Below are 15583 nucleotides of genomic sequence, written 5' to 3' on the forward strand. Positions count from 1 at the left end.
CAGCAAGTATTCACCAAGTGTAAGTCATACATGACCAAGAAGATAAACTTCTGTAATTAAATGACTGGCTTGGTATGCAAACGAGGAGCTGTGGATATTGTCTCAGTTTCAATAATACTTTTGATATTGCCTCTCATAAAATGCTTATAGTGGAACTGCTGTTGTATGGACTGGATGAACAGAAAGTGAGGTGAACTGAAAACTGGCCAAACTGCTCGGCCAAGGGGATGGTGATCAGGTGCATGAAACCTAATCAGAGGGGCACTTAACTATCAGTGTATCCCAGGAGTCAATATGGTCTATGCCTGACTAATAAGTCTTTCAAAGACCTCAGACCATCAGAGAAAAGGAACAGAAGTATGACTATAAATAATTGTGTATTTTCATCCCCAATTTTATCTTTTCTAGGATATGACTGGAAAATGTAACCAAGTTAAGCAAATGGAAAATTTGTACATAAAATATCCAAGATGACATAACTTGGAATAAATAAATGAATTATAGCTAGAAACAGTTTGTTGGTGGTGGATTTTTTTGTTTGTTTTTAATGGATTAAAATAATTCAAGAATGACTCAGTGCGAATCTCCAATGCCTGGTCAAAAAAAAGTTAAACAAACAAAAAAACCAAAATATTTAGAGAACATACAGTTGCTCCACTGAACACAGAACAGTTGCTGTTGACTTACTGGTTTATCTAGGATTTCACTCACGCACAAAATAAAATGAAATTGAAATACACATTGGGAAATGGTGACACCAATACTCCTCACTTGACACTGTGTTTGGTTTCGGAGACCAACCTAAAAAGAGCTAAGAGTAAGAGAGAAGAATTGACAGATGAGAAAAACCACTGTAGTCTTGGAAGATGACTTCCATGTACAGCGAGATTACAAGACCGTAATTCTGTCATTTTTAAAGGAAACGAGTAAGCAGGTACTGGAGTCCAGAAAAGAAGGAAGCTGCAAAAGAACAAAAATAGGGAACTAACATAATGCCTGAAGTAAAACCTTCTGCACCAATGAAACAGCGAAGTAAATTTTCACGTCCTGAGAGGCAGGCAAGCACTCCAAACTTAGGCAATAAGTCACCTACTAGCTGTCTAGGATAACAAAAATATTACTGAGGCCTCATTTAGAGACAGAATGAAGTAGGTTTCATAGAACGACAAAGTCTCCAGTCCTGAGTCAGGTACAAAAACAAGCAAATTGCAACTTGTATCATTTCCTAATTCTTTTCCTTAGTTTCCATTTCAAATTGTTAATTTTCCTGAAGGGAAAAACTCCAGAATTTGTATTGGCATTGAACAGAGCTCAGACAGCTGATCCTAGCAGTCTGTGCCTTTCTTCTGTGGGCCAGTCGGCAGACAGACACACACCAGTTGTTTAGCAAGCTGCATGATTCTTATTCTCCATAAAATTCCCAACTGGCATAATGCACCAAAGTAAAATACAAGTAATAATGTTCATTATGAATATATAAAAGCACAACAGGTGCTGCATTCTGAAATGATTAAATTTCATGTCTTTCAATAGAAAATTCTAGCTCTTCCACAAACTGTAACAGTTATGTTATTTGGCTTCTGCAGGTACAATTTTATTCCCTAAAATGGTCTGAAGTGCTTTGTTTACACTTTTCTCAACTATAAATTTTTCTATGTAATTTTTCATCTCTCTCAAGAACTTGGAGCATAAGGTCCAAACCAGAACATGATGTTACCATTGCTTAAACTGTCAAGGTAATAAACAGAATATGAAAATTAAAAAGAAACGTATGTAATAATCACAGGTTGTTCAGCCTTGACAGAAAAAATTTTAATTACATAAAGCACTGTGAAAAAACATTATGTAATCCCAAAGTTTTAGGACTGACAGTTCAGCTTTTTCTCCAGTAGTCAATATTGATTTCTGCAATAAAAAATGAATGCAGTGGATCAGTATAGCTTGTGACATCAGACATCAATGTTTCAGGGGCTGTTTACTCACAGTGCACAGTTTTCAGCAACAAAGCTGTAGCATTATATTCTATTGCCTTTTTCAGGCTATTCAAAAATAATTTTCCAAAACTTTGAATTTATAGAACTTTGGAATGTATATTCTGTTAAGACATTTTTAATGTAAGCTCGAAATAGAACACTTGACAATCAAACACACAAAGAGACAGCCAAATGTTGTGAAGCCTCTGTCTTTGGAGATACTCAAAGACCAACTACACATGCCTTCTAAGAAACCCGACCTATCTAACACTATGTGAGCAAAGAGGTTGGACCAGGTGATCTCCAGAGGTCTGTACCTTCCAAACATAACCATTCTGTGATTCTATAATATTTTATCGACTAATACTCAGGAACAAATAAATACTTTCTAAACTTAAGTTGTGATTAATAATAATGTGGGCAGATAAATAATCCACTGTTTGTCAAATACAATCAAGCTTCTTATTTAAAGAACACTGAGCAGAATTGCACGTGTTCTCTCCCCTATTGAAGTTCAGGCTATGACTTCCCAGAGGCAGAAAAATGCACTGTTTGTTGACAGGGGCACATGATGTGCCCCAGTGTGAGTAAAGAAAGACATAAGAGATTGACAAACTCACAGCAGTTGTTGGATATCTTGCACTATAAATAATTTCAGCTGGTGTCTGTCACATACTAAAGTGAACATTGTGCACAGTTTCCTAGGCTTCTTTGAGACACCTTTTCTCCCCCTAGTCCTCTAATTAAATTTTACTATGTGAATTCCATCACCTTATCTTATGAAAGTCAAACTAATTTCATGCAACACATTATGTACTAGTCTTCAAATGTTTATCTAGCATATGTGTGCACCAATAACATAATTTTAGTATAATAAAATAAATGAAAATAAAATGCAGTTGATCGACACTGCCAACTGCTGTGTAAGTTATTAGGAGACACGCAACAGTTATTAGAAGGTATAGAAGAACAGTATATTTTGGGGATTCGCCTTTATCTAAAATTTGATTACTAGAACACAGAACAACACTACTTCGTGATATTAAATTCAGCCAGCACTCTATATAATCTATTTTTATAAAGCTTATACAAAGCCTGCACAATTGTAGGAACCACTCACATTTTCATACGGTATTGTTCTAACAGCCTTATAAATATTGCCGAGTTGCTTGTACTTGACCACTTTGGAAAGTTGCATCACCCACAAAATAAAGTCATTACGGGATTTATGCTTCTAAGTTGTACAGTTCTCTTGAAGATTTCAACAGTTACTTGCCTGATTTTGGGAAACTGGAAGATATGTGGTCTCCATTTCAAACACATAAAAACAATGCATCAAATGAAAAACTAAATTCCTTGCTACTTCATTTGATTTATTGATCTGGAGTGGTTATCTTAAATGGAATATGTGAAATAGAGACTACTGGCATCCAATAAAGCGATCCAAAAATAATATATATTTACTACCAAATCTAGAATTAAATTTTTCCTCTTACTTTTTTTCTTTTTTTACTTTTTAAAATCGTGTAATCATACAAAGAATCAGAGCAGCCCTGAAAGACATTCCTGTGAAATGTGAATGCTGTGAAAAATCATTTGCTCTACTTCCAATAGACAATTTATTGCACTTCATATAAGATAAAAGACAAAAATCCTTATTTTAAAAGGAGCCAGGTCACTATTAGTAAAAACGGCATTGATATTTTCCACACAGGTAATTATGAACCAGCCTCACCAATTAATGAACTAAGAGAAAAATGTATAGTATACCCAATTACATATTAAATTGCTCATATGTTATTCAAGACATCTTAAGATCAATCCCAATTTTCAAGCTACAGTCTTCATTAAATGTTAAAATGATGTTTTTGTTGTTTTTTTTTGTTTTCTTTCTACTGTACTTCCTTGACTAGATGACTTTCCTCTGAAAATGCAGACCTAACTTTTTTCATATTGGTTATTGAAATTAACTTGTTGCTTAACCAATAATATGGACAAAATCAAGCTGGCAAAAAGGAAGAACAATTCAAAAATTAATAGGCTTATAATGACAATACACAGGGCATAGATGTATCTGTGAAGATTTTGATCCAGTATAAGCAAAAATCCATATACAGAAAACTTCCTTTTCCTTGGATCCTAATTGGAACAAAAATACTGTGGATGTCTTCAGTTGTGCAAGCATGACAATCATTTTCATATTTTTCTTACCTGATAAGACAACTTCAACTAAGTCTCCTTCTTGGATATCTCCAGCTGATTTCACCAACTGGAGAATGTTTTCAGAGGTAGGATCATGGCGGAAGAGAAGAATTTTGTCATACATTCCATAGAAACCACATTCAGGAAACTGCAAATACAAACCTGAAAGTTACTAAAACACATAACTGCAAAATACAATTAATATCATTAATTTTCAGGGCAAAGTAGACCATTGTTCACACCAGTAGAAAACAAAAGTGAATGTTTTTCCATATATGGCAATATTTACTACTGTATTCTATAAATGGCTTTTCCCCCATATATGTAAGCACATTTGCCTTTTTTTGTTTGCAACTAATGTGGTATCCCTTACTTGATGTCTTTTCAAAGGCAAGTTCACAAGCAACTTGATTAGATACTGGTAAAGAAAGTTATTGGACTAGAGAACCTCCACCAATTTACATTATTTAATAATCCTATGATTTTTAGAAAGATAAGTGGTAAAATGATATCTGAAGGCCAACAGAAATAATTTTTAGCTCTACCTAAGATACAACACCTAAGCAGAATGTCATTAGATAATAATCATTTCATGAGACTAAATTATGTCACGTAACACATTCATTCAACAATTGTTCAGTGTCAGCTTTAAATTATTACTGGTTTTTATCTCTATTTCTGAAATGAGAATTCTTTTCCATTTAAAAAAAAAAAAAAAAAGCTTCTTAATTATGTTGGTTCTTTCAAATTTTTATTCTTAAGATATTTTTTTAATGCCCAGTTCCATTGCAATATAATCCAAATCTAACAAAGCATCTGTTCACTGAGATGATGTCACTGGAGATTTCTTCTTTATTCCTCAAATGTTAAATACTGGATAGAAAATTATTAATTTATATACTAAATAAAGTTATGAACCTGTTGATAAGTTTAACTGCATTTATCAATTAGTTGTCTTCCTATAATAAAGTTTAAAATCCAATGATTTCTAAATAAGAATATATAATTAAGTTTAAAGGCAGCTACAAGTCAGATAAGCATGTAATTTCTTGTAATTGTACACATTCCTTCTCATTCACTTTTGGACAAAGCTTATCTAAAAAATATGCTCTCTTTTTTTCTTTTTGAACCTTTCAGAAATGCCTTGCAATGAAGCAAGAGAAGCCAGAGACTTTCAGTCGCTGTTTAGGTGTTGTGGCAGCAGAAGCCAGACTTTTTCATAATTACATTTGCTTTATTTCATAGAATATATATTCCTAAAAGCTAGATACTTAGAGAATAAAAATGAAAAGTGATCAATAGTGTTTCTTTCACACTGCAGTATGCAGCAGCACTGAGCTAAAGGTAAAAAGCCTGATGAAGCTGTTTCCTGTCAGAAGACTGAGGGAATTTTCTTATTTGGAAGCACTGTAAAATGAAAAACATCTTTAAAAACAGCCACTTACAACCTTTTTCAAACACTGATAGAATTTTTCCATTTCACTGTATTTCAGAGATAGGACAGGCATTTCCCTCTAAATCTTTTTTTAATCCTTCTCTGTACACCCCCATTCCATTTGCTCTTTTAGTGTTAACTTCTATTTGTATCTACCTATAAAAAACATTTTCTGTTCTGCATGTATTATATGCTGTGTGTGTGTGTAAATATGTACACTGTAAGGTATTATTTATTATATTCTGAAGAAAGATGAACTCAATGACTATCTAAATTAAAATATATATATATATATACATATATGCAAGAGTTATTTGCTGGGATCAAGTAAGTTTTCCCAACATAAGCTACTCTATCACTAAAAAAGCCATTTTGATGGTATCATTCTCCAAATAAAATGCTGTGTAAAGACCAACTGTTGCAACAGTGACAAAAATATTCCCTCAGCTAAGTTTTTCCTGCCAACAATAATGTTGATAAGCACAAACAAAAGTAAACAAAAATCTAACACATTGCTTGGTACTACAACACTATAAATATCATTTATTTTTGCCAAATGCAGAGCAAAATAGGAAATGCATACAAGTCAAAGCCACCTAAAAGCTAACTAAATTTGACTATCTAAAAGCTAACAAAAAATGACATTATTAAACATTCTCAACACTGTTAAAAGCCCTTTATTACTATGTTATGTACTTAAATGAAATTACCAGGAATGAAATGAACACAGAAAATACTACAATGTGGAAATAGAATATTTCCTTAAGAATCAGGAGACAGCAAAATTGTTTATGGTGTGAGCTAATTGTCTATTTCTGGATGCTTTTCAAGGCATCAGTAGTCATTAGGATATAACATCTCTGCATACATACATTGCTTACTATCCCCAAGTGTGAAACAAAAGACATCAGCTTAAACTGTTCATAACATGATTTAATCTAGGTTACATTAATGTACAGTTGAGGCAGGATAAATGAACTTAATAGCATAATAGTTTGTTAAATTGCCATAATTCAGCTGTATATTTTAAGTACCACATGACAAAAATACAAAATTTGTTATTTTAAACACTGTAAAACATTGCAAGCAATAAGGAGATTATGAGATCCCATATTTTGTTATTTTGAAGGCCATGAAAAATTTGATTAGAAAATGATGTGTAGATTCATGAGTGAACATACTAAAAATATATTTTGAAATTTAGAAAAACAGGAAAGATTTTTGCACATGAATGTTTTAAAATGACAACTTTCAAAATGCAAGAGCAAACAGAACTTGAGAGTTAACGAAATAAATTGCATTACCTGCCCACAGGCTTTGTTCATTAATTTACTAAATCAAACATAGCAGACAGAAGAAAAAATACTACAGTATATATATTTATTTATATACAAAACTATAATACAAACTATCCTCATAAGATGTACCAGATTTGTGCTTTGCTATAAGAGCAATTAATGTTGCCTAACCTTGCTTGTAGATGACATTATTGCTAAAAACATCATCTGTCAGTGCAGTAAACTTACAATTTAAGCTCTGTATAATTCCCTCATTCTATATTAGTGATTACCAGTTTGTAGTGCACCCTTGTAAAGGTAATACTAAAAACTATTATAAGATTACTGTAACACACTCTTCTGCAAAATAAATAAATAAATAAAATATACTGTTTTTCATAATGCTGCCAGTGACATGTCAAAAATAAACTGCTCTCACAAAGAAGCAACACTCTAGTAGTAAATAAGCTGACCAGGCTTAAGAAAATTCTGGATATTTAGCCTTAAGAACTCATCTAAACATTCATATAAAATTTGTTTTATGTCATATTGTTGCAGCTCTTTAGGTAAAAAAACAAAAAACAAAACAAAACAAAACAAAAAAGCCAATAGGAAACAACACTAGCATCTGAAGTCATTCATGAGTAGGCTGAAGTTGTGTACTTCCTTCATTTCCATATCATTTAACTGTTTTCTTACCATGAGATTTCAAAAAAAGTGAATAGTCTTTTCAGATGAAAAAGTCTGCTGTTCAGTATCACGAGTAATAATTTGACACTGTCCCATTTGTGGGTAGTACAGCAGCAGATTACCCAGAAGACACAGGACAAGAAGAAGCTTGGCACCAATCCTTCCTCATCACATATCAAAGTGAAAGTAGTCACTGAAGTGTTTTTATCTTTAGCGATAGTAAATACCTAAGAAAAATTCCACCAAAAGACTTAAACAATAAGAAGTCACATGATTATACAAATTCCAGATTATCATTTAAAGTCTTGAAGAACTACTAAAAAAAAATTGCTGACAATTTTTAATAACTAGTGTCTCAAATTTGGAGTTCTCTTAATCCATTATCTGTTGTATCAATCTATAATTTCAATGGCATACATCCATACACAAACAGACACAAGTTGAACTACATACCTCCATGAATGTGTTGTGTTAGTAATGACTGTTTTCAGTCATCAAAGAAAAACTCATGAAAGAAAATTGACTTTTAAAGCTCTGCCCAACTACCATGATAATCAAATTGTTTTATTGTTCAAGACAGAACTTTGGGAGACCTGATATATTATCTACATCTTAACATATTTCCAGTATGAAAAACTCCTGAGAAAGAAAGTTTTTTTATATGGATGAACTGTATTTGGACAATCTGGAAAACATGTACTTTAAACATTGATGAATACTAATGGAATCTAATAGAAAAAATATGTCGCTGTGATCATTCTACTACAATTTTGCACATTTTGCATAAGGGCTAATGTGTGTTGCCTTATTCTAGAAAGTAAAAAGTCTCCTTTTTTCAGTCTTCAATAAGTTGAGCTACATCTTTTTTTAGTGATAGCTATTTCTTTTTCCTTCCAAATTAGATAGATTTTTGCGGACCTGCCTTTTAGACAAGTCCTTAGTGAGTATCATAAAGCCAACAAGAACCTTGATAAAAGCTGGAAGCACAAATATAATGGTCCAGAACATATAATGGGTGTAAGCTAAACAGTGTCTTCATAGCACGTGGAGAAGTTGAGTCATGTTGAATGTTTGTTGACCTAACCTAACCAAGGTTGTGGACCTAACTGTAACATTTAAAATAACAGTAATAAAGCTTACCTTCAGTCATTTTTTTTTTAAACATAAAAAATGATAATATTTAAAATTTTTGGAATAATCATATTGACCAAACTAACACACTACTCTACATTCTAAAAATAACAATACATTGTATTTTTAGAAGTCAGGATTTCCTTTCTCTGCAGAGGCTCCAACACTAATTAAATGATCCAAAAAAGGAGAGACTTTTTGGTCAAGAGAACTGTCTGAATTTTCACTTAAATGTGGGTTTTACTGTTAATCTACTTGAGAAACTCAAGACATTTTTGAGAGGCTCTATTTCCCAAACTCAAAACTACCATGAAGGTATTTAGTCTTTACTTTATGCAGAATGAAAATACCAAAAGACTTCATGGTTTTGCTTTAAGAAACACTGATTAGTATTTACTACAAAGACGTTCTTCACATACAGCACTACAGTTACTACAAACATAAATAGAGATTCACACTGAAGCCAGGCAACATATATGCAGCAACACCCAAGTAAAGATAGGAGCTGGTGGGTGCTCCAGCAGCAGTGGCACCCCCTCCACAGCCAGGGGACTCCAGACTCCAGCTCTGAAATCTCTGAAGTGCTGAATCTCTCTAGAATCTTCTAGTAGTAAGTGCCTTTGCACCTGCCCGGCAGCCAAATAGCACAGACAGGCAATGACTGATTCCTTCTTTTCCTTTCTTCCCTTTTTTACTTCTTTTTCCCTACCATGAGGTTTCATTTGCACAGAAAATTACCAGAAAGTACACACAGTAGTACTGATATGGTGTTGACAGTGCCCACACTGAGGGACTGCAAGACAGGCTTAGGCCAATCCTCTTTATTGAAAGTGCAGAAAAGACAACAAATGACTGAAGCCCAGAAAGGTTTAGGAAACATTAGAAAAGAGATGACCTCAACACATTTAGAACAGGGAAGACTCAAACAAAGGATACATGTAAAGATAACTCAGAATTGGGAGTGAGTCTTGAGGATAGAGACAGCCGGTTTTGTGAAGTTTTCTAGTGTTGAAAACTATGGGTCTTTGCTTCCTTTTTGCCTCCATAACCCTTTAAAAGGCTTACTCCTGATCTAATTGCTCAGTTAAGCAGAAATTTCTGAGATACTCCCAGTCAGCCAAGCAGGAATCATTCTCCAGTCATGAGGCTGAGTCAAAGGGCTGAAGTCTTTTCTCCAGAAGCAGGGAGGCTGCATTCCCAATGCTTATTCTCAGCAGATCCCAAGTTAGGATGCAAATTGTGTATGGGTGAAATCCTACTGTAAGAGTGTGATTGAGCATGGTTCAAACTGCACTGGGAAACATGCTATTAAACAACCAAAACGTTTACATGATTTTGGACCAGTACTTAAGCCTGTGTTCTCATTTTGGTTAATTTACAAATACAGATATAAACTCAGAGAGCCATTGCCATTTGAACCTTTCCTAAAGGCAGTTAAACTGCTTTATTAAATGCTTCCATATATGAAGCATCACTCCACTCCCTATTTGCCACATATTTTTTATTCTTCTATTTTAATTTTTTTTTTTAAACCTAAAATCTTTGTAGATGTTCTATAAAGTTCTATGAAGCATAATGAGTCACCTGCAGCACAGAAGTTAATAAGCTTTTTCCGAGCAGAATTTCAGGAAGGAGCAAACTTGGTATCATTACATGATATAAACAGTATTTTACATAACACACACAAATATTTTGCTAATGCTGTTTGCTGCAGCAGTTTGCTGTGGGAATCAGATTTCTTCATATCACACAGATCGAGAACATTTTGCTCACATGCACTGACTGGAATTGGCCCCAAACTCCAACTTTTTTTCCCAGTTGCCAGCAGTGGAATTGCCAGCAGCAACCACAGAGGAAAAACACAGCTGAGTTCCCTCACGGAAATATTTGTAAAACAAATGAAGCAGGGCTCTGGAGAAACATAGAAGGATGGCAGTTTTGTAGAGCCTGACCTACAAGAGACCTTTTGATCAGCTTCTTCCAGAACAGGTTGTTCCTTGTGGTCATCCAAGGAAGAGGTTGCTTCCTGCACAGTATTCCCAAACACCTCCCTGCTACCTGTGCTTCGTACTGCTGTGAGGCTGCCAGCCTTCCACCACTCAAACTGCTCCTTGCCAAAAATACTCAGCACACATTACATTACTCAAGCTGCTGGTCTGCAGTCTTTAAAACTCCCGCTTCTCCCAGTGATAAGCAGATAGTCAAAATAAAGGCTTCCTTACAATTGAAAACTTCAGTAAAATTCCAGTGACTGTAAATTCTGATGCCTGGCATTGTTGCCTTAAGAAGATTCTAAGAAATGGGAAGAAAAATATATTTTTTTTCTGTCCTCCTGAACTGCAGCTGGCAACTGTCTGCTGGCAAGTATCAACCCTCCACTCATTGCACTAAACATAAAAAGTCATAAACAATAACCCTTCTCTCCTAAACAAAGAGATCTTTAGAATAACTAATGTAAGTTTGTTTGTGCTACCACAGGATACTCATCACTTTCTCCATTTCTACTAAACAGACTGGATTTATTTTTCATTGAGTGAAAGTATCTCTTGGAACTACCACATATAATTAATTACCTAAACATGTTTCCTATTTATTGGAAATTGATTTTCATTAATACCACTCAAGAATTACCAGCTGAGTCAAGCCAACATAGTGAAGGAGTAAGCTTAAGAATAATTCAGGTATTGAAGAAACAGTCAAGTAATTGTCACAAAAATATTCTAAAAGGAAGTAAATCCAACTCAGAACATCCTTACATAGCTGGCTTTAGTATCAGGTACATTAAGTGATTAATACAACACAAACATTTAGAAAAGTTATGATGATAAGCATGAAACAATGAGACTCAGAAAACAGATCATTACATCCTATTGTAGCAAAAAGTATTGTCACATGCACTACATCTGCATATGCTGTGTAATTTCCCTGAAAAATTGCATGGAGATTAAAAAAAAATGGTTTGTGCTTTTCTGTTATTTCCTATCTTGAGTTCAGGAGCAATGTTCTATTAACACTGACCCACTAATGCCTCAATGACCTTTCCAGGGTAACATGGGGACCTCAACAGGAAGGCTCACACCACTCCTGTCTACGTGCTCTGTAACACCCAATACTGCCCTCTCTGATACAGAACTGTGGAGTTCCCTGTGCAATGTTTAAGAGCAGAATGTGACAGTATCAGTGTCATACCGCTGACAGGCATCCATTTACAGAGCTGCTTCATGAACAGATTGCAGAAGTTCTCACCAAGGATGCTGAGAACTGCAGCAGAAAATTTCATGCCCCTTAGGGAATAGGCAGAAGCAGGGTGATGAATCACTAACAAAATCAACTATTTTTTCTAGTTACTTTAAACAAGAAAGTCTTAAATACGGTGACTAAAGAATCCCTTGTTCACATAAATTCACTTTTTCTGAAGCTGCAGTCTTACTAATACTCTAACATATATTATGCCTGGGTAAACAAACTCTTAATGTAAGACCAGAACGTGAACAGAACAGAACAAGAACATAAAAACCAATTCAAGAGTTATTTCTATATATCTTTAAAAAAATAAGTCTGTAAGACTCTACAACCAGATGTGTTTTAGGCATCTCTGAGCAAGTATTACATCAGTTCAAGGAACTCATTCAGGTTTTAACTCATTCACCTGTATAGATATAAAACAGCTGTCTGCTTCTGATTCAGCCAAAGTTTTTGTGCATGAGGTAAGAGCTGTAATAAGGGATATCTGGTGTTCATTCTTACTTTCTTTAACTCTGTTCTGCTTCTAACCTACTCTTCACTTCCTTCGAAATGGATATCAGTTCACTTAATTGCCTCAAGATAATTTATTGGTTTTTTTGCAAGAAACAGGAAACAAACCACATCTAAACAGTTACTCTTTAAATTAAGCCTCCAAATTGGTAGCTCCTTCCTGAAAAAGCAGAATTTACCGTCACTATGAGTGAAGTTGTAAGAGATATTGAAAAGTATGTCATCTTTCATCTACTTGCGAGATTAATTCTACATTACAGGAAATATAGTAAGCCCCCTCAAACTGAATTTGATACAAAATTGAATGTCTTTTTAGGTGCAAGAACAACGTTGGTTCAGTTTTTAATACTAATTATTAGTTTGTTCCTTGGTCACTTGTTCTTTTACTTCAATTTATTAATAACTAGGATCCTTATTAACAAAGGATAAAGAGACAAAATGAAGTAACAGGATTACTGATATCCTCAATCCTATAATGAACGTAATTTCTATAATAAATAGGAGAAAAAGCTGACACTGGACATCAGTTCAGCATTCGCATGCATATTTAGAACCACATCCACAGTAGGAGTCAAACTTCTGGAGAAGAATTCATAATACTGTGTCATGCACATTAAGTCACTATGCAAGATGTGCCTTAGAAAAGCCAAAGTAAAAAAGAGAAAATTGTTAAGAACAGACAATAAAGACAATTGGTAGAGATATCTCTAAAACATTATTTTAGACAAGTCTAGCATTTCTTTGCAGATCTGAGTAAGACATATGTCAGACTTATGATTCATGTTTCAAGATCAAATATCTCTTTGGGGATATGAAACTGCATGGTTTTTTAATATGACAAAGAAATGGCAGCTTTCTGTTAAAATTCTACGTGTACATATATACATACATATATAAAATGTACATAAATACACATCAAACAAGTCACTCGGGAAGAATCAAGTTTCACGGGCTTCTCACCAGAGAATTTCAAAGTCAGATTGTACAGCATCTTATTCATGAACAAGAACACTAAGGAAACCAAAACTACTGAAAGACGATGGGATCACAGATCACAACAGAGCTTCTCTCTCTGTTGGGCACTAAACAGAAACAAGACCTTCCCTGAAAGCAAAGACCTCAACAAAGATTGCTCCAGACATACTGTCAGCAGTATTGTTTCTTCATAAAAACGCTTGTACTTCCCGTGTTTCAATTTGCATAACAAATTTTGCCTTTTATAACAAGTATGGACTGCAAGGAAAACATCTCAGGACACTCAGACATAAAGATTAAATACATGTTTAAGCCTTCTATCAGTCTAGTAGCACTTTCATGGAACAGAAAACATGTACAGGGTAAACTAGGAAAATCATTCAAACAGAAGCCCATGAACAAACCTTAAGGTTATTTTTTCATGGACTTCATAAAATAAATGCACAACACAGGAAATGCCATGTTGAGAAAGGAACTATCTTGTATATACAGACATACAATGTTCCAAATATAAAGTTGATAGTTTAGACATAAACAGAAACTTAGGAGTTCTATGAAACCATTAAGGGAAGCTTGAAGACACTCCAAATATCACTATAAGCTTAGTGAATGTATGATAAGGTTTTGCTAATACTTTAGGAATAAGAAACACAGCAATTCTACCAGCTAGAAACATCCAACACTTTTCTTCAACTGTTGAACACGCTGGGAAAATGCAGCGCTATGTATTAATGTCTTGCAATGATGTCTATTCTAACATTTGTTGCTATGCGTGTTGAAGAGGACACTGAAGCTCCACACTTGTATTGGCAAATCTAAAATACTTCCTAGAAACAGCAGAACAGCTGTAAAGGTAATAGTTGTCTTCTGGAGCAACTGAGAGCAGGAAACAACAACATGCAGAACTACAGCCTTCTCAAAGTAATGGAACAAAAGATATAAATTTGAACAAATAATAACTTAGAGGAAAGCGCTATTGTTTGATTACCATCATGGATTACAGACAAACAGATAAATCGGTAATTTAATGAGGAGCCTGCATAAGTCTAGATTAGCAGAAACATGAAGTCAGACTTTGCAAAATAACATATCGGGCCCCTGAAAACATGGGATGTAGGCAGGCTGAACTGGTACTCTTTGAAAAGAAATGCTGAATTTTGCAAATGTATTGGGTGATCACATGAAGTCTCAGTAAATTGCTTATGCCATGAACTGGGAAACATCAAAGAAGCATATAGATTTATTACCACTGCTTTTGGCCCTGAAATAACTGCAACTGGAACTCTGTATTCATATCTAGCATTTACAATTCAAAGGTAGGACACTCAAGAACAAGTCTGGGAAGAACAGTGGAATAGTTAAAAGCTGAAAGACACACTTTCCTGTATGTGACAGCAGGAGCTTGACCTGCTTAATTTCTAACAGAAGATTAGGATTTTATTTGATCATTTTTGATAAGCATCAGTATGAGAAAGTGAAATCTGATTATCTATTGATTAATCTGCCTCACAGAGAAAGAAACAGCAAGTTCCAATCTCTGACAGCTGAGGCTACATAGAATTAGACCATGCAGCAATTATTCTGCTGTTAACATTTCTTCCTATTATTTTTGCTTTTTTTCTAAATAGCTATAAGAAGTGCTTGCTGAAAAAAAAAAAAAAAATGCCTACAGCCTTTCTTACACCAGACTCTCAGGCTAGATTACCAAAATGCCATATTCTCAATCTATACAGCAGTCACAGTCAATCTAACTACAGAAAGCTAACACCTTTCCTGGGACTCTTCTCAGAACCACTTTTTTTTTTTTTTTTTAAATCTCAGAATAAAAATAAATCAAGTACCTAATACACCAGATATATGACACAATCCTGCCACTCATCTTGGCACTGATAAGACTTCTAATGTAATACTGTCTACTTCTGGGTGCACAGAGGCAGTCCAATGACAGCACCAAAGACAGTTCTATAAAATGTGATATGACAGGAAAGATCTACAGAACTAAGCACTGATTAAGGGAAAGAGGGCAGTTTGAAAGGAATCACTGACAGTTCTGTTAGGCAGTAAGGGACTCTCACAACAGGGATTTAAGTTACCTATTAAGAATTAAGGATAGTTTAAATCTGGCAATGACTTTTGATAGAGGC

General features: G+C 34.5%; 1 protein-coding gene across 2 annotated transcripts in view; it reads right to left on the reverse strand.

Moving 5' to 3' along the window:
* Positions 1 to 15583, reverse strand: part of PRKD1 (protein kinase D1) — a gene marked incomplete at both ends in the record, with an annotated part of 107921 nt that overhangs the window by 45657 nt on the left and 46681 nt on the right. For both annotated transcript variants that reach the window (XM_079537771.1, XM_079537770.1), the window contains one exon: positions 4185 to 4323. In XM_079537771.1, coding sequence (XP_079393897.1) covers positions 4185 to 4323 — 139 coding nt within the window. The remainder of the gene's footprint in view (positions 1 to 4184; positions 4324 to 15583) is intronic.

Source organism: Tetrao urogallus, assembly GCF_951394365.1.
Source record: "Tetrao urogallus genome assembly, chromosome: 6".
NCBI classification, from domain to species: domain Eukaryota; kingdom Metazoa; phylum Chordata; class Aves; order Galliformes; family Phasianidae; genus Tetrao; species Tetrao urogallus.